Below are 19,512 nucleotides of genomic sequence, written 5' to 3' on the forward strand. Positions count from 1 at the left end.
GGTTGTACAGTGCAAGAGCCTCATGGTAGGTGTCCCAAGTGCCCCAAGTTTTGGCTCTCCTGAATAGAGCCCTGACCCTCTTCTTCAAAGAGGCCAGCTGTGCCCTGAGGTTTTCCTTGTATGATACCTAGTTTGTGTTCCTCGGATTCCTATACTGAACTTTTTCCAGCATCTGTTCACCGATCTTAAAACAGATGTGAGCATGATCAGAGAGGGAAGGCTCGTCAGACACATGCCAGCCATGCATCCGAGCAGCCATACCCTCCGACATCATGGTCACATCTAGCACCTCCCTCTTTTCCCACATTTGCAATCATTAGACTACGGGACATTATATATTCTAGAAGTAACTTACCTCTGTTATTGGTGTTGGTGCTGCCCCACGCCTCGTTGTGCGAGTTGGCGTCGCATCCCACCACCAGTTCCGCTCCACTCCTCCCAACATGGTCCACCAAGGCAGCCAGTTCCCTGGAGGGCGTGGACTCCGCATCATCATACGGTAGATATGATGATGCAACTAGCAGGGCTCGTCCAGTACCAGCCACCATCAATCTGACTGTGGCGAGATCCCTGCAACAAAATTCCAGAACAGGAATGCTGTCCACCTTGTTGCTTACAACAATACATGTCCTGGCATTTTCAACCTGGGCACTAACTATTTTCACCCCTGTCATTGAAAACCTTGATATTTTTTCCTTGCTGATCCAAGGTTCCTGTATCAGAGCCACATGAAAATCTTCCGACAGGAAGCGTCTGCAGAATGCAGCCGAGGCAGCCTTATTGTGCTGCAGGTTGATCTGAAAAACCTTGATCCCCATGATCAGCCGCCCCACCCCGCGCCCTCAGCTGGACTTGCTCCACACCAATGAACACCCTCCAGCCCCTCCCCTTAAGAGTGGCTGAAGATTGTTCATCTATTAAAATTACGAGTGTTCTGGAATCTCCCGTGTGGACATCTCCAACAACCCTCCAGTCCGACACAGTGATCCCAGCATTCTGTTTATTTATGGCCTTGAGAATGGTTGCAGAGTCCTTCTCGGCCATGGGACCATCAACCCTTAGGGTGCCCTTGGTAGATCTTATAAGGTCTTTGTAGTCCCCACAGATCACCCCTATTCCCCCAGGGCCACCGATCCCCAGCCCCGGAGCCAGACCCCGCAGCCAATCCCTGGTCTCGTCACTGCCACACAGCATGACGAGAGCCCCCCTTTCTGGGAAACACCTCTTAAACTGCAGGCACACACCCTCTGCTGAGAGTACCTCGTCGAGAATGCGCCCCCGCAGCTCCATAGCCTCCTCCTCTGACAGATATCCCTCCTCCGTTGAGGGATTGGTACTCCTCGCACGCTCTGCCTGCTCAGGAGTTGCGGTCGGGCGCCTCTTCGGCAGGGGTTTTTCCGCCGAAGAACCGCCCGAGCGCCCTCTTCCCACTAGGAGTAGAGACCGCACCTGCAGTTGCCTCCGGTGCTGCCTCCCTCTGTTTCCTCATCTTCCTTCTTTCGTTGGCCGACATCTTGCCCGTTTGCCTCCTCCATTGACTGTCCGGAAGCCAGGTGCCGTCGGCCTTCTTCTGCTCCATCGCCCAACGCTTGCGCAGTTTAAAGGGGAGCTTAAGGTTGTAGTCCATTACACATGCTCCAGTGTCTGTGTCCATGGACTCAACCCTTCCGCTTGCATCATCGAGTACTACATTGTCGTCGATGGTGGTAGCGCTAGAGGAACAGGCAGATACATCCAAGGCCTGGGTGCCGGATGCAACTGCCCGTTGCAGTTCTTCCAGATCTAAATCTGTTGGTTTTTTTTGTTTTTATTGAAAGAATCCATAAAAGGTCCCACGAGTACCGAGGAAATAACGGTCCACCCAGCCAGAGCCCCGCATGACTAGGTAAGGCTATTTACGCTTGGGGGGCGCCCAACCCCCAAGGGCTCCGTTTACGACGCACAACCCCTGCGCCATGCATCCCTTATGCACGGGTCGCCTCACACCGTGGGATTGGGGTGCCCTCAGTCAAAAACAAGTTTTTGTGTGGTGCGATTCCAGGCGGACTCGGACTGGCACCACTACTGCGCGGCGCCAAGGGCCGTCACCGCACAGAGTGCACAATTGAGGCACTACCCTAGATCCTGGGGTTTTGTTGACAGCAGGGCCACCTCACGCAGGACGCTAAGTAAGCGTTTATCCGAGCCCAACCATTGGTTACACCTTGGCGGTGCCGTCCCTGGAGCGGTACTTTCCCAGTTCATTGGGATTCACCCGAACTAAGGTCAGCCCGTCTCCTAGATCCCAAATATGTCTTCATCTTTTGCCTCTTCCTTCTCCTGTAGGTCATAACTTTCAATTAGGTCTTTTATTCCAACGTTACTTTCTTCTGATATAAATGAGGCTAATGAACTGTCTGATGGCGAATCTTCAATTTTTCTCTTCTTTAGGCCTACTTTCTTTTTATTTTCTTTGACACTCTTCAAGTTAATCATCAAACAGTGAAATCTTAGATTTAAACTTGATTTTTTTCACGTTGATATTTCTTTTCAAGATCAGTTTCTTCTTTTTTTCTGCTTCAGTTGTTACTTCATTTTTTCTGGGGTGTCAGATAAGATTCTGCATCAACCTGGTTTCCTACCCTTAACAGCAGGATTTCTTTCTGCTTTAGGAAATGGTGTTATTTCCTCTACTGATTTAGGGGTTAGGGGCTTGCCAGTGGAAGTGCTTGGAGTGGAAACCATTGTGCTACAAAAACTGTAAGGACCGGGATCCGATGACGATGATGGTCCATGAGTGAAAACATCTAGGCCTATATTAGTAGGACCTGTGGCAGGAGAGACAATCATTGAGCTAGAATAATAAGGGGGGATCATCAAACATTTCTTCAGTGTTTATCAAAGTGCTAGTCTGAGGGGAGATGACACAAGTTCTGGACTCTGGACTGGGCCTGTCACTTACGAGACAAGCTGAATATTCATGGTCAAGGAATATGTTCATATTAAAAGGCCACACACCAGGTGATTTAAACCCAGATAGTATGTTTGTGTGAGTGAAAGCCAATGGGTAGGCCTTTCCGCAGATACTTGCAATGTTATAAATTGTCAATGGTTTCCCCGGGTTTGACAAAAACCAACTTTTACAAGAATCGTTGTAATATGTCTTAAAAGGACCAAAAACTTATCTAGAGGCTGGAGTTTGTGGCTATTAACATAACAATACCATTCCCCCTTGCTAGTTCAATGGCCTGAAGAGAAATATGGGACTCATGGTTATCCATGATAATCAATATTGGTTATCTGCAGCGACTCCCTTAGTGGTGCGACAATTTGTACACTGAATTTGGAACGACTGGGCCCTAATTAATTAAATGAGGTTGTGAAACGTTGATTGGAAGGTAGGCCCCACGATATTAACACCAAAACACCGTGCCGCTTCGTCGAGGGAGCGGGCAGCCAGCTTTGATTATTAAACTCCGACCACTAAAACTCGAAGACGTCCTCGCCCTACGGAAGCCTGAAGAGAAGAGAGCAAGAAACCTAATTCCAGATATCTAGAAACCTGAACACTCAAATCAAAACAGGCAGAATTCCACAGAAACATCTAGAAGAAGAGGTTAACCATCTGGAAAAGCAGACGACTCGACCAGCTGTAGGGAAACTGCTGCCCGTCCAACGGCCACAAAAATAAAGTGGCAAACGCCACATCATCCCCCTCTACCCCGGGAGCGACAAGGAAAAAAACTCAAAAGGATAAGGTAGGAAGTCAAAGACGGAAAGATTGGAGACTACAACTATTACCGCTGTCGTTAGCAATCTGCTAGATATTGCACTAGTATGGATCTCCTGCACGCTCGTGTGGCGCTCCAAAAGCTTAACGGCTAGAATCCATTCCGACTGACCACACTAGTCAAGGATAAATATTTTAATTTAAAGAGGCATGAAAAGCCTTGTGGTAGTAAAAAAAACTCAAACAATGTTAAGTGCTTTCAGTGGTAGTTGGCAATAATAAAGGTCTGAAGTGTTGACACAAGGATGGGTTTATTCATTTCTTTCCAAATTACTAATATGCTCGGTGGTCAAAAGGCTCAAAGAGGATGTTCCAGTAAGGTTGGGAAGGAAATTGAGTAAGTGTACACTTATTAGCCAAAGCACTCCCTAAGTCTCCGTCATCCGGTTATCTCCACCCCGGAACCCAAGGGCCACTTAAGCACCCGGATGGAAACTCCGAACGGTTGGTGGAACTCCTTGAATCACCAGGAGAGTATTATTCCAGACATAAATTCTGTATTTTGTTCAATGATGGGGGGATCAGAAAGGATGAAGAGACCATCTCAAAGCGAAATTACAAATATGAGAAAGTTACACCCATCATAATATCAGGCTCTTAAAAGGCGTGAATGAAAAAAGTTTGTAGAGCTACGGCAAAAGCTTAACGGAGTAAGGAAATCATTTGGTCCTAGTAAAGTGGTTTAATTAGGAACTGTATAAAAAAAACTAAAGCTTCTTAAGTGTTGGCCAGGAATGGCAAAATATCCCGAAACCTATGGAAAAGAGACCCAAGAAACTAACAGGACCAAAACCCAAAAAACTAGGTTAACAAGCAATAAACCTCTAAATCTTTAACAATATTAAAGTCTACAAAGGATCACAGTAACAACAGTAAAAAACACTTCCAATATAAACACTAAATAGCAAAAACAAATATAGCCGCTGGAACATCTAGCAGCTTCAGAGACAAAATTATAAAGTCTTAAAGACACAAAGAGACAAAAAAAAACCAACTACAAAAAATATATAGACAAACTACAAACTTCAACAATATTTTCAACAACAAAAACTAAACATATCCATCGCTGCTTAACCTTGCTAAATAATAATTAAGAAATGCCACCTACTGCCAAGGGACTAACCCTACTCTACAAGAGAAAAACTAAAAGGAAAGGGGAAATAAAATGGAAGCTTGTGTTGTAAAATGTAATGGGTTGGCCGAACCAAGGATAGCAGGCTGCGCGACTGCGTTCGGGAATGTTAAAAATAAATAAACATAAAGTCCAGTCCCTAGAAAAATTGCCGAAGCAAAAATATTCTCTAAACAGCCAATGCTAACCCCGATCCCCCCGTGTATATGTACTGTAAAAGAGGAAGAATAAGAGTATCAGAGTGAAGAGGTTAAACATCTAGAAGAAGAGGTTAACCATCTGGAAAAGCAGACGACTCGACCAGCTGTAGGGAAACTGCTGCCGGCCCGTCCAACGGCCAACAAAAATAAAGTGGCAAACGCCACAGTGGTATACAAGCCATCAGCGACATGTTTTCAAAACACATTATCATCCGCGAAATATGGAACTCTTTGTTTTCCCTTCAGTCTGAAGGCGTTGATGTCTTTCTTGTCTGGGTACCTGAACACATTGGAGTATCCAGAAACGAGCTGGCAGATAGAGGAGCTAAAGAAGCGTTAGAACTCTTAATTAGCATTAGTGTTGTGTCGCCTGCGGCTAGGCCAAAGTGACCTGGACGGTTACCCTGATAGCAGATAACTCTTCCGTCGGCTGTCCTTCCTCTTCCGGGTTGGCGGTAACCACCTCTACCTCTTTCTTGGTTCCATCCATCCAGTGGCTCTCTCCTCAGCGCTGTCCCGGTTGACTGCTCACTCCCTCCAGTCACGTGTCCGGTCTTCTCGTTCGCCCTCGACCTCTGTTGGTTCTCTCACTGCTCCATTGCATGCCAAGCTCCGCAAATTCGGATGCAAGGTTCTCTATTTTGTTTTTCAGAGTTCTCACTGTAGCCCCTTCCCTAACGATATTGGTAATGGCTGGTCCTAAACTGTTGGCTCGTTGCGGTTCAGTCATTAAATGATCCACTCTCTGCCCGTCCATAAATGTAGCGGTATTTTTCTGATGTTGGTCATCAAATTTGCCAACGAGTCGTTTGTCATCACCATAACTTTTTCTAGCAAGGATGGCTTCAATCCGCGCAATACATATTTTATCTTGCTTGTTTCCAACATATCGCTATCTACTTTATGGCACAGGTTTAGCACATCTTGCACATAGGCTTCGACCAGCTTCATCTCACCTAGCATTCTCATGCGTAGTCGATATTCTACCTGCTCCTCCTAGGCTATTCCTTGGAAAGTCTCTTTAAGGCCGTCCCTGATTTGTGCCCACGTTGGGCCATCTCCCATCGTTCCCTCCATGTTCTCATACCATTTAAGTGCAGCAGCTTCTAGGTAACAAGGCAAGATGACCTTCTTCTTGTTCTCATCCCATCCATTGGCTTTGGCAACTCGATCAAATTGCATCAGATCATCAGATACTCTTCAACGTTCTCTTCAATACCTCCTCTGAACCTCCCTGAAATGATGGTGAAGTCCTCGTGCTTCTGCCATGGTGCCGTTGTTTTCTTCTTCTGCCTGAGCCTCCGATGCAGCTGAACCTGGTCTAATAGCAGCTTCTTCAATAAAGATTTCTTCCGACGACTCCTCCTGAAGTGATGTCTCGTCTTCACTACCGGTCCTTGGTCTTTGCGCGCAGTCGTACTCTGGGCTACTTTGTGCTGTCCAGCATTCCTCAACGATGGGCGGTTCTTCCTCTATCGTGTCTAAGCTCCGAAACTCCTCTTCAGGACGCGCCTCGTTTCTACTTTGGCTCCTCGTCTTGACCGTCAACCTCACAGCAGGAAACATCCACGCACTCTTTACACTTCCAATATCAACACAGAAATTTTCAAAAATTTCACTTAACTGGGTAAACTTTTCTCACTACCAGCATTACAATCCTATCACTATTTTCAATAACTTTAAGTTGTTCCACGATATTAAGGGAAAAAACAACACACATTTTTTTATCCCACTACTACTAACACAAAACTCCACTACACCAATAAATTCCTTGCACTATAACCACTAAAACTTTTTTTTCAAATATCGCCACCTCCGTTTACACGTTTTCTTCTTTTCCTTTCCAGAGCATACAACTTGTGAAACCAACTGTTTTCAACTATTAACAACAATATCTCTGAAAATGTTACATACTCATATCTCCCTCTTCGCATATTAAACCATGAATACAGTAGACTCGCGATTATCCGAGCTAATTGGGACCGCGCATACCTCGGATACCGCAAAACTCGGATAACGCGGAGATCGGGTATTAACCTAAAATGAACGGAAAAATCGTAAAGTATGACGTAAATTATTTATTATGTACAAAGTTAGTAAACATAATGCAGCATAGTTTAAATAGAAAAATATGTACGTACTGAATGATTTTCATTTTTTGAAAAAGTCTCTTATTGATTTCTGCGTCAACTTCTGTTGTCGTTTTGAGGCTGCGCTGTTGCGCCAACGCTGAAGATGAAGGACATCGGCAGGGGTTGACTCCTCCTGTTGCTCAATGTAGGCGAGAGCAGCTTCGAGCGCCTTCAATCCATCGGAGTGAGATATTTTTTCCACTATCTCGTCGGTGTCATCATCTGCGACGTTGTGAGGGTTGGTAACCATATCGGCAATCGCATCATCAGTAAGTTCCGTTTGCTGGTCTTGCATGAACCACTCGTTGACGTCTTCTATCATTTATCAGCAGTTCTGTTGGTAACTGATTAGCGAGGTTTACTATTTCAGCGACACAGTTGTCGTTATCATTTTCATTGCTTCTTGTTTGAATTTGGAAAAGTTTTCGCCATGACTTTTGCAAAGTTGACACTCTCACATCGTCCCACGCTGAAACTATCCAGTATGAGACGTCCTTAACGGTGATCTTTTTAAGTGCTGCAGTTACCGTGATTCCCTCGTCCAACCATGTCAACAACACTTGGAGAAGCCTTCGTCGATAGTGCCGTTTCATAGCCTCTAAAACGCCTTGGTCCAGAGGTTGAATAAGAGATGTGACATTTGGTGGCGAGAAAACAGCTTTTATGTCACCACTAACCAATTCACTTGCATCTGGATGAGATGGCGCGTTGTCCATAAGAAGAATAGCTTTTCTTGGTAGGTTCTTCTTTTTCAAGTAGGCCTCAACAACACGAACGAACTCGTCAAAAAACCACTCTTTAAAAGTTTGGCCATCCATCCATGCACTTCGTTGATGCCTGTACATGGTGGGTAGGCAGTTAACTTGGATATTTTTAAAAGCCCTTGGGTTCTTTGATTTTCCAATAAGGAGAGGTCTCAATTTTAAGGATCCAGAAGAGTTGCTACACATCAAAAGAGTTACTCGTTCTTTGCTCTTTTTGTACCCAGGCGCAGTTTTTTCACTTTGGGCTGCCAATGTTTTGTTAGGAAGCATTCTAAAATTGAGACCGGTTTCGTCGCAATTAAATATTTGGTCTGATGTGAGCCCATGATCTAAAATAAGTTCTTTCATTCTTAAGCTAAACGACTCAATTTCAGACGAATCAGCAGAAAGTTTTTCACCAGAAATATTTAATTGTCGGATGCCATACCTCTTCTTCCACCTGTCAAGCCAACCATCACTTGCACTAAAATTAGCCTCACCGTCCTTAAACCGTTTGTTAAACTCAACAGCTTTAGCTTGAAGCATGGGACCACTTATTGGACTTCCCACCCCTCGAAGATTAGAAAACCACAAAAACAACGCTTCAGAAGTCTGTTCGTACTCCCCTTTCTTCATAGTTTTCCGCAACAAATCGCTTCCATCACTTACACTTTTATTAACCCACTGTTCAATATCTTTCCGCTTACGTCTCCAATCTCCAACAGTCACTTCTGCAACACCTAGGTCAGCGGCAACCTTCTTTAACGACTCACCCTTATCTAAACGTTTTATTGCACTTAACTTTGTTTCTAAACTAACCACTACCCGTTTACGTTTTAAACTCATGATGCACTTATCATAAAAACAACACTAAGCAACGGCACAATAACGAAACGAGAAGAGGGACGAAACGAACAGGTTGCAGTGATGACTCAAACTGAACTGAACTGACGGACGGGTGACATGGTGACGAACTCCGGCCGGCCGGCTCGATCTAACAGCAGCCAGTAGAGAGAGACATCCCGCCTAGAACAATAACACTCGCTGGTGACTCATCTATTCGCGTACCATCAGCCAGTGCACGCACTTTCACTTCGGGGAAGGCGGCTCATATAGGACCCCTGGTGTGGCTCTCGCTGTCGTCTACATTCGCACCACACTGCCGCTGCTGTCCACTCGTTTTCGGCACTCTATCCCTCCTTTCGTGGCCCCGACGATGGGAGGGGGTACCCATCGTCACAATACTATCCAACCGGAGATGGACCGGGTGCTCGTTCCACAGATGGACCCGCTGCTACTTCCGCAGAGAGACCCGCTGCTCCTACTGGAGATGGACCGGGTGCTCGTTCCGCAGATGGACCCGCTACTCCTTCTGCAGAGAGACCCGCTGGTCTTCTAAATACACCTAATCCTCTTCCAGGTATACCTAAGACTGCTCCTCGAAGTAGTCCTATTGCTTTTCCACGTGGTGGATGGCAGTATCTGGCGTATTGTCTCAGAAAAAGAACTGACTGATTCCTCCGAATCGGTATCATGTTCACTTTCACGTACAACATCAACTTCCTCGTCATCATTACTTATAACAACTTCATCCTGCACATCTTGAAATAGTTGTCTTCGGACTATAGACAAATTTTGCTCAAGTTCAACATTTCTTTGTCTTTCTTCCCGCTCAACACTAAGCAGGAGAGCTGCGAATCTTTCTTCTTCGTTTAGCTCCATTGTGGATAGGTAACTTAGTAAAATGTATAAAAGAAATAACAATTTAATATAAAAAAACCACACACCATTAGTCACAGTCAGTCAAAACGATGGACGCATTGTTTGCCCACTCTCAAGGTCGCTCTGACTCAAACTGCTTTGCTGCCACCCCCACCAACAAAGTCATGGCGGGAGAAACCGATCTACCAAAGCAGTTTGCTCGTGCTTCTGCCCACTTCTCACAGTGGAAGAAGGTGTGTTCTGCGGTGTCTTTCTCCTTGCAGTAACGACAGGTGCTTGATTCGCTTTTTCCAATTTTTTCAAGGTAGTACCGGAAGCATCCATGACCAGACAGAATCTGTGTCAAATGGAAATTTACCTCTCCGTGCCTTCGTTCTGCTCATCTTCTTACGTCTGGGATGAGCCTTCTTGTCCAGGCGCCTTTATAGCTGAAACCTCCCATTCCCGCTGCCAGCTGTCATACAGTCTTTCCTGTAACATCGTCCTGTCCCTCTCGCCTTGGTACAGGCCTGTTCGTTCCTTCACCAGAAGGTGGACAGGTGGAGTACTGGCCAGCACCAGAACCGCATCCAGAGATATTGTTCTGTAGGCAGATGTTATTCTCATTGCTGCATTCCATTGCACCCTGAGAGTCACATCCCTTGGTTTTGCAAACTGCATGGCACTTTACAAACCACCATACAAAAGCAGACCGGTGCTCCATACAAAAGCAGAGACCGAGCTGCTTAGAATATAAGTCGTCTTTTTTCCTCCTTTGGGCCTCGAATGTTCTTCATTGTTCGACTTATAGCTACTGTCATCACAGAGGCCTTTTTTGTGGTTTCCTCAACATGAGGAATAAAGGTCCTTGATTTGTCCAACCAAATACCTAAGTATTTTACCTTGGTCTTAGGTGTGATACCTGATCCTTGCACCAAAAAGGTGATTGGGTGAAATCTCCTCCTTCCAGCCATAATGATTGCCTCTGTCTTTTGTGGGGCCAATACTAGTCTCAGTTCCTCCAAGTGGCAGCCAAGTGCAGGATTTTTTGCCACGACGCACTGTTGAAAATGTTCTTCATGTGATATCTGTGGTATATTATATAGTGCAGGACTATATCTATTCTTACAGTGTATGTAATATGTTGGCAATGGATGTCGTATGAATAAATCCTATTGGCCAAGGGATGACGCTCCCCCCTCCTTGTCCTACCACCACCTCTAAATACCTGAGTCATGAACCGTAACCTCGATACTCCGGTCCAGTGTGTTATTCCCACGGCCGTTATTATATACTAAAAGTAGTTTCATTCACCCAGTTCCCGTTGAGTAGTACAAGATAGTACAAAGTGGCGACGAGACAATCAGAGTGTTTAGTGGTCAGTTCGGCAGTTATTGTTACAATTGCGATCTGCACCGTGTAGGCGTCGGTCGGGTCAGCGACCGCATGCACCTCAATGGCGTCAGTAAACAAAGTGAGTGTTTCAGCCTAGGAGGAAGGGAAGTGAATGTACGAATTCGATATTAGTTCGTTATTCAGTGACATTGCACCAAGAAAAATGACGGGAATTATTGGTAGCGTGGGTGAGTTCGACTCCAATGAAGAAACGTGGGACACGTACATAGAGAGGTTTGAACTATTTTTAAGTTGTAATGATATCGATCATTCTAAGAAAGTGTGTACCTTGCTGACAGTGGTAGGAGTAAAACCGTTCAAGCTATTACGGGATTTGTGTACACCCGATAAGCCTTCTACAAAATCGTACGATGATTTAGTGAAGCTAATTAAGGACCATTTATATCCGACTCCATCTTTTGTATGTGAAAGATATAAGTTCAGTTTACGTAACCAACATGACGGTGAAAGTGTAGCTCAGTACATTGCTCAATTAAAAAACTTATCTAAATACTGTGAGTTCGGTGCTAGTCTAAATGACTATTTGAGAGATCGTCTTATTTGTGGAATCCGTTCAGAATCTACTAAACAAAGACTTTTGTCAGAAGCTAATTTGACCTTCGACAAGGCTGTTCAACTGACATCGCAGATTGAGATGGCAGAGAAAAGCGCGGCAACGTTGCCGCCTGGCAGCCATGACACGCCAGCCGTCTCCGTTCGCGGCGTCCATCGACTAGCAACGTCATCGGCTAGGCGTCACTACAACGGACGTGAGTCAGCGCCGAGCGGGAGAGACAACGCTTCGCGCCACCACACCAACGCTTCGCGTCACCACGCCACGCTGAGTACCACACACGCACATCAGTCCAGCAGCACTAGTGTAGTGAAGTGTTACTGTTGTGGCGCCGTAGGTCACTTCAGTAAGCAGTGTAAATATTACGGTTGTGTTTGCCATAAATGCGGCAAAACAAATCATTTAAAGAAGGTATGCCGATCTCAGGCTAGGGGTAAGTCAGGCAACAATTAATTATTCTCATTACAGCAATAAGGGTAATTTCAATAAGGGTAAACATCATTTTGTCGAAAGTGTACCAGACAATAATGACGATGAAACAGATGTAGTAGAGTGTATCGGTAATTTGTTTGAATTAGGCAAAGTCTCTAGTAGGGTTGATCCCTTAAAAACTAAAGTAACTGTTGAAAATAAAGTAGTATCTTTTGAAATTGACACAGGTGCTTCTGTAAGCGTAATCAGTGAATCCTTTTATCACGAGAATCTAAAGTTCCTTAACTTGTTACCTACTGATGTAAAGCTTACTTCTTACACTAATGTACCCATACTTCCAATAGGTAGGTTAGAAGTAAATGTTAAGTATGAAAGTCAAAATAAAGTCCTGAGTTTATTTGTAATTAAAAATGGTGCACATCCACTCATGGGAAGAGATTGGATCAAGGAGTTAGGGGTTGTAATTTCTTTCAAGAATAAAGAAGAGTTATTTGTAGCTAAAAATGACGATGATGTAAAATATAATAACTTAGTAAAGAAGTTAGTTTCAGAGTATCAAGAAGTGTTCTCTAAAGAGTTAGGTCAGTGTAATCGTGATCCTATCAGACTGGTGCTGAAGGAAAATAGTAAACCCAAATATACTAGTCCTAGACCATTGCCTTTCACATTAAAAGCTAAGGTAGAGCAAGAGTTAGAGCGTCTAGTAAACGCTGATGTTTTGATGCCTGTAAGTAGTTCAGAGTATGGATCTCCTATAGTTCCAGTACCAAAGAAAGATGGCAGCATTAGAATTTGTGGCGACTTTCGTTATTTAAATTCTCAGCTAGAGATAGATCGTTATCCAATACCTAGAGTAGAGGATCTTTTCGCAGAAATGCAAAAGGGTGAATTGTTCAGCAAAATCGATTTGAGTCAAGCATATATGCAATTGAGACTAGATGAGTTTTCACAGAAATTATGTACAATTTCAACTCACAAGGGTTTGTTTGCCTATAAAAGACTTCCTTATGGAATAGCTAGTGCAGTAGGAATTTTTGAAAAAGTAATAGAGCAAACTTTACAAGGCTTACAAGGTGTGAAGTGTTTTTTGGACGATATCATCATTTCCGGTCCAAATGATGAGACGCATTTTAGTAGACTAAGAGAAGTTTGTGAACGACTTCAAAGGGTCGGTTTTACAGTAAAACAAGACAAGTGTAAATTCTTTTCTTCTAAAATAGAGTTCCTCGGATTTACAATTGACAAAACCGGACTACACACCTCGGAAGCCAAAATAAAAGCTATTGTAGAGGCTCCAGAACCTAAGAATGTAACAGAAGTAAAATCCTTTGTAGGATTAGTCAACTACTATGGCAAGTTTGTACCAAATATATCAACAGTTCTACGACCATTGTACAATCTGTTAAGAAAAGATGTAGAATTTTCCTTTGATAAAGAATGTGTAAAATCCTTTAAGCAAATCAAAGAGCTATTGTGTACAGCTCCAGTGTTAGCACACTATGATCCGCAAGCTCCAGTAATACTAACGACCGATGCTAGTGCATACGGTATAGGTGCTGTATTAAGTATTGTAGATAGCAATGGACAGGAAAGACCGGTAAGCTATGTTTCACGTACGTTAAATCAAGCAGAACGTAACTACTCTCAGATTGACAAAGAGGCATTGTCATGCGTCTTTGGTGTCAATCGTTTTCACCAGTATTTGTATGGACGACACTTTACGTTAAGAAGTGATCATAAACCATTAGTCAGTATTTTTGGACCTAAAAAGGGTTTGCTAGTGTTCGCAGCAAGTAGACTTCAACGTTACTCTTTGTACCTCAGTGGTTATGACTTTGACATAAAATATGTTAAATCAGATGACAACAGCGCAGATGCTCTGAGTAGATTACCATTGAAAGTGTCAAAATCAGAAGACAGTTCTGAATTGCTAGGGTTAGGGACCTATTTACATTTTGTAAAAGAGAGTTCTTTGCCAGTATCATGTGAACAAGTAAAACTTGAAACCCAAAAAGACCCAATACTAAGAAAAGTGTTAGGCTATGCTATGTATGGATGGCCAAGCCATATTCCTAAAGACAATATAGAATTGTACCCGTTCTTTGTAAGGAGAGAGGAAATAGCTGTTGAGCATGGGGGAGCTTGATGTGGGGTTACAAAGTAATAATTCCAAATAGTTTACGTAATTATATTTTAAACGAGCTCCATGCTTCTCATCTCGGTATAACAAAAATGAAAGCAGTAGCTAGAGCTTATCTGTGGTATCCAAATCTGGATAAAGATATTGAAAATCTTGCTAACAGTTGTTCATCCTGTCTTCTTGAAAGACCGAATCCAAGTAAAAGTGAGTTACACCATCGGCACTATCCTAGTAAACCATTCGAGAGAATACACGCAGATCATTTCTATTATAAGAATAAATTGTATTTAATTGTCATAGATGCGTACACAAAATGGTTGGAAGTTTTTGAGACAAGTTCAACTTCCGCTAGTCAGACTATTAGTGATTTTCGTGAGTTGTTTTCAAGGTTCGGAATACCAGTCACTTTGCATAGTGACAACGGTCCACCGTACAGTTCAATTGAGTTTAATAATTTCCTCAAACATAATGGTATCAAACATACAACTAGTGCCCCGTTTTACCCTAGAAGTAACGGCCAAGCAGAAAACTCGGTGGCTTATGCCAAGTCTAAACTGAAATGTGCTTTCAGAGAAAATGTAAATATTCAAGTAGCTTTAAGTAGGATATTATTTGACTATAGAAATTCAATTCATATGACTACAAATGAATCACCAGCAATGTTAATGTTTGGTAGACCACTTAGAACCCGATTAGACATTTTAAGACCTAATTTATCTAAGGTTGTTGAAGAAAAACAAGGTAAACAAAAGTTCTATGCTAGAGGTAGTAAAACATGTAATTTACCAATAACCCAAACAGTGTTAGTAAGAGATTACAGTAGATCTCAAGAGCGATGGGTAGAAGGATGTGTAGTAAAACAACTAGGTGCAACAATGTATTTAGTGAGGTTAGCGTCTGGTATTGTTTACAAGCGTCATGTTGGCCAGCTGATAGAAGTCGACACTGCTCCAGTGACAGATCAAACAGCTGAGAGCCAGCAGACAGCGCGCTCTGACTGTGCCGACGACAATCCAGTAGGCAGTAACCGCACAGCTGATGCGCCGCGGCATTCTATTTCTGTCTGCCCCAGTACAGCTATGTCACCCAACGCTTCTCATACTCACACTACCTACACCAGTCCTATTACTCAGCGTTCACCACTTGCTCGTTCCACTCCTGTTCGCAGGTATCCTCAACGAGAGCGAAAGCCAATTACAAGGCTAGATTTGTAATAGTAGTTTAGAAGTGTATTACGGATAATGAATTTATAATGTGTTTTATTCCAATATTTTATTAATATAATTATTCCAATAGTTGATATAACAATATTCTTCTCATTTTCTATTAAAAAAGGGGTATTACAGGTTATGTGCTTAAGAATTTATGTTCAATTTATGTAATTGTTTTTTAATGTAACAAAATTGTGTGTCTAATATTAAGAAGGGAGGGATGTGATATCTGTGGTATATTATATAGTGCAGGACTATATCTATTCTTACAGTGTATGTAATATGTTGGCAATGGATGTCGTATGAATAAATCCTATTGGCCAAGGGATGACGCTCCCCCCTCCTTGTCCTACCACCACCTCTAAATACCTGAGTCATGAACCGTAACCTCGATACTCCGGTCCAGTGTGTTATTCCCACGGCCGTTATTATATACTAAAAGTAGTTTCATTCACCCAGTTCCCGTTGAGTAGTACAAGATAGTACACTTCACATCCAAGAGAATCACAGCAGGAATCTGTCGGTGGTGTTGACCTCCACTCACAGCATGCTGCACCAGTCTGACAACTGCATTCACTGCGTCCACTGTCGAGCATCCCGACCTGAATCCATACTGGTTCTCTGACAGAGCATTAGACCTCGCTCTTCCTGGAGTCTTCCTACCAGTAACTGCTCAAACAGCTTACCTACTGTGCTTAGTAGGCATAAAGGTCTGTAGGAGTCTGGCCTGCCATCTGGCTTACCAACTTCCCAGTAAACTAAAACTCTCTAAGATTATTCCTATTTTTAAGCAAGGCGATCAGTCTGAAGCTACAAACTACCGGCCAATCTCACTTATTTCAACCTTTTCAAAAGTGTTTGAAAAAGTATGCTCTCTAGACTTTTTGACTTCTTCAGACTTAATAATCTTCTTACAGAACAACAGCATGGATTCACAAAAAACAAATCAACGTCAACTGCTCTGATTAGCTTCATTGAATATATAATAGACCAAATAGAAGTGAAAAACACAACCACTGCAATACTACTTGACTTAAGTAAAGCCTTTGACACGCTTGACCATGAACAACTTTTGACCAAACTATCGTCCTTAGGTGTACAAGGCACTGCAGCAGAATGGCTGGAGAGCTACTTGACCAAAGAGAACAGGTGGTTGAAATTAAATATGCCCAACATAATAAAGTTCAGCGGATTAGATCCTGCCCACTACCAGTTTTAAGAGGTGTTCTACAAGGATCTGTCCTGGGGCCTGTCCTATTCACACTTTTTACCAACAACCTGCCTAAATATTTGGAAGGATTTGCCACAACCCTGATGTATGCTGATGATACTGTTCTGCTTCTGTCTGAAAAATCTATAGAACATTTAGAGATCCAGTCATATATTGCTATGAATATGGCTGTATAGTATTGCCACAATAACAATCTAGTGGTAAATGAAACTGAAAACCCAGCAGATAATTATGGGCAGCAAAAAGAAACAAACAGCTCACCTGCCGAATGTTCGGGTGGCTTCAGAAGCAAATTACCTGGGAGCCACAATAGATAAGGATCTCAGCTGGACAGCTCATGTTGACAGTTTGTGTAAGAAACTAAATACTGGGATCTATGTCATAAGAAGGTTAACAAAAATTACAGACACTGCCACGGCTAAAATAGCATATCATGCTCTTTTAGAATCTCATCTCCGTTATGGTGTCTTAGTATGGGGAAACTCTTCAATAGGCAACCTATATCGCATCTTAGTAATCCAGAAAAAGTCAGTAAGAGCACTGACTGGCTTACAACATGCTCTTTATACTAGGCATACTTGTTAATTGTTTGGGTCAGTTCTGTAATTTATTAAATTAAATAAAAATTTGGAATTTCAAAATGGTAGCTTTTATAAGGTTAAATAAATAAATATATGTTTATTGCCATCTTACAAAATTGCATCAGCAAAGTCAAATATACACCTAAGTGGTATAGTCTGGAGGCAATATTATTAATCCAACATATAAACATTTTTACCAAAAGTTGCCAAGAATTTCTCTCTTCCACCTCCGTCCTGGGTATGACGTTAAACTGCCTCTTCCCACCTAACCATTCCCTAATTCCTACCAAATCCCCCTCCAGGGTCTATAAGTACCCGTCCTCTGACCGTTCCAGTGCATGGCTCGCTGGGAGTGCTTAAGCCGGCACTAGATGCCCTATCTGGTGTCGGTGAGAGCTGATGTGAGCTTGTCTCTGCCGAGGCGTAGGTCATGTACTGGTTCAGAAGCCAGCCACTTCGGTCCTTGGTCAGGAAGTGTTCAGTAGGCAGGGGTGTCGGAGCCACTGTTGCCACGTGCGAGTCCAAGTTGTGCGCGTATTCCCGACTTGGTAATCGATGGAAACCGGGCCTCGGGGAACTGAGGTAGGGTTGTCCCCCAAGCTACGGTTTGTGGGACACCCGAGGGCATGCCCGCTCCCGGTGAATCGGCCCGCACTACTAAACACGATGCGCTGGTGACCTTATCTATGGAAACTCAAACCACCCCACCCTTAGGGCAAGAATTCGGAGTAAGAGATCCTAATGATCCAGAGAAAAAGCGACAGTTGTCGGATTCTGAAAATGAATCATACATAAAACAAAGGAAAGTGGAAGAAAAAGTAAACGCAGAAAATATGAACGTTCCAACTCCACTATACCTAATCGTTAGCCATAAGGATGAGGGCAAAACTCTAACGAAGGTTAGTCCTTTCTTAATAAACAAAGCTTTAGTTTCCTCAGGCGGTCAGCCTAAATCTGTAAGCAAACTGAGAAATGGAACTATCTTGGTGGAGGCTGCAAACTACATCCAAGCCAGGAAGTTCCTTCAGATGACAAGCTTTTTTGATCAGGTGGAAGTCGTCGTTCAACCGCACTCCTCACTGAACACCTCCAAGGGGATCGTCTTCTGCCGTGACCTGATGGAGTGTAGTGAGGAAGAACTCAAGGACGAGCTGCAGTGTGAAATGGTAACCGATGTGGTTAGGATGCTTCGGACGGAGAATGGGAAAAAGGTTCCTACTCCTGGTCTAATTCTGACCTTTGCTTTTCCCCAACCTCCAAAAACTATTAAGGCTGGGTACTTGTCCCTGACTGTACGGCCATACTTTAAAAATCCGCAGCGGTGTTTCCGTTGTCAGAGATTCGGGCACTCTACTAAGACGTGCTCGGGCCCTGAGACTTGTTCCCGTTGCGGCGATGAAGGCCACCAAGAGGAAGGTTGCAAAAACGACGTCAGATGCGTGAACTGTAAGGGCAAACACGCGGCCACTTCGAAGGAGTGTAGAGTTTACTTAGAGGAAAAGGAAGTATTGAAGATCGTTACTCTTAACAAACTCTCCTTTAACGAAGCCCGCAAAGAGTACAGGAGAAGAATCGCTCCAACCCCTAAAAAGGGAGTCTCATACTCCGAAGCTGCTTCAGCCCCAGTCCAATCCGCACAGTGCCCGTCATGTACCGCCTTGGAGGGTATGGTGCTCAATTTAACAGAGCAGGTTGCTGCTTTGGTTAAGCAGCTTGCAGCCGGTACCGGACAACATCCGTTGGCATCCACCAGTAATCCTTCCCAAGCAGTCCACACGCCCCATACAAAGTCCAGCACACAGATTCAAGCTCGCTCAACAGTTACTCCTACTTTCAGAGATAAGGTGCAACAAAATACGAAACCCGCATTATCTTTGGAAGAGAGGAAAAAACTCGCCGACAAACTAAAAAAGAACATACAAGCAAAATCAGAACATAGATCTAAATTCTTAGTGAAAAAGACTAATCCATCCTCGTCCAGATCCTCCCAATTATCACTTGATGATGATATGGTTGAGGACCCTTTGGATATACAGACAGAGTTCCAAACTGTTCAAGGTAACTTCCGTCCTGTATCTAAACAAAGAAAAAAAATTACGATGAACTAGCACAAAATAAAATATATGATATAATATAAAATGCTATTACAATGGAATATTAATGGTTTGAGAAGCCACTTTGAAGACTTCAAATTACTTCTAAAGACAAAAAAACCTAAAGTTATTTGCCTACAAGAGACAAAATTGTCTCCTCATACTCGTTTCAAACAAA

At 43.4% G+C, this 19,512-nt stretch overlaps 1 protein-coding gene across 1 annotated transcript; it reads right to left on the reverse strand.

The window, feature by feature from the left end:
- Positions 1-7,499: 7,499 nt before the first annotated feature.
- On the reverse strand, positions 7,500-8,822 carry LOC124371867 (jerky protein homolog-like). Its single transcript, XM_046830234.1, has one exon. The coding sequence runs from the start codon at positions 8,820-8,822 to the stop codon at positions 7,500-7,502; it is 1,323 nt and encodes a 440-aa protein (XP_046686190.1).
- Positions 8,823-19,512: the final 10,690 nt, after the last annotated feature.

Source organism: Homalodisca vitripennis, unplaced genomic scaffold (assembly GCF_021130785.1).
Source record: "Homalodisca vitripennis isolate AUS2020 unplaced genomic scaffold, UT_GWSS_2.1 ScUCBcl_2131;HRSCAF=6575, whole genome shotgun sequence".
NCBI classification, from domain to species: Eukaryota; Metazoa; Arthropoda; class Insecta; order Hemiptera; family Cicadellidae; genus Homalodisca; species Homalodisca vitripennis.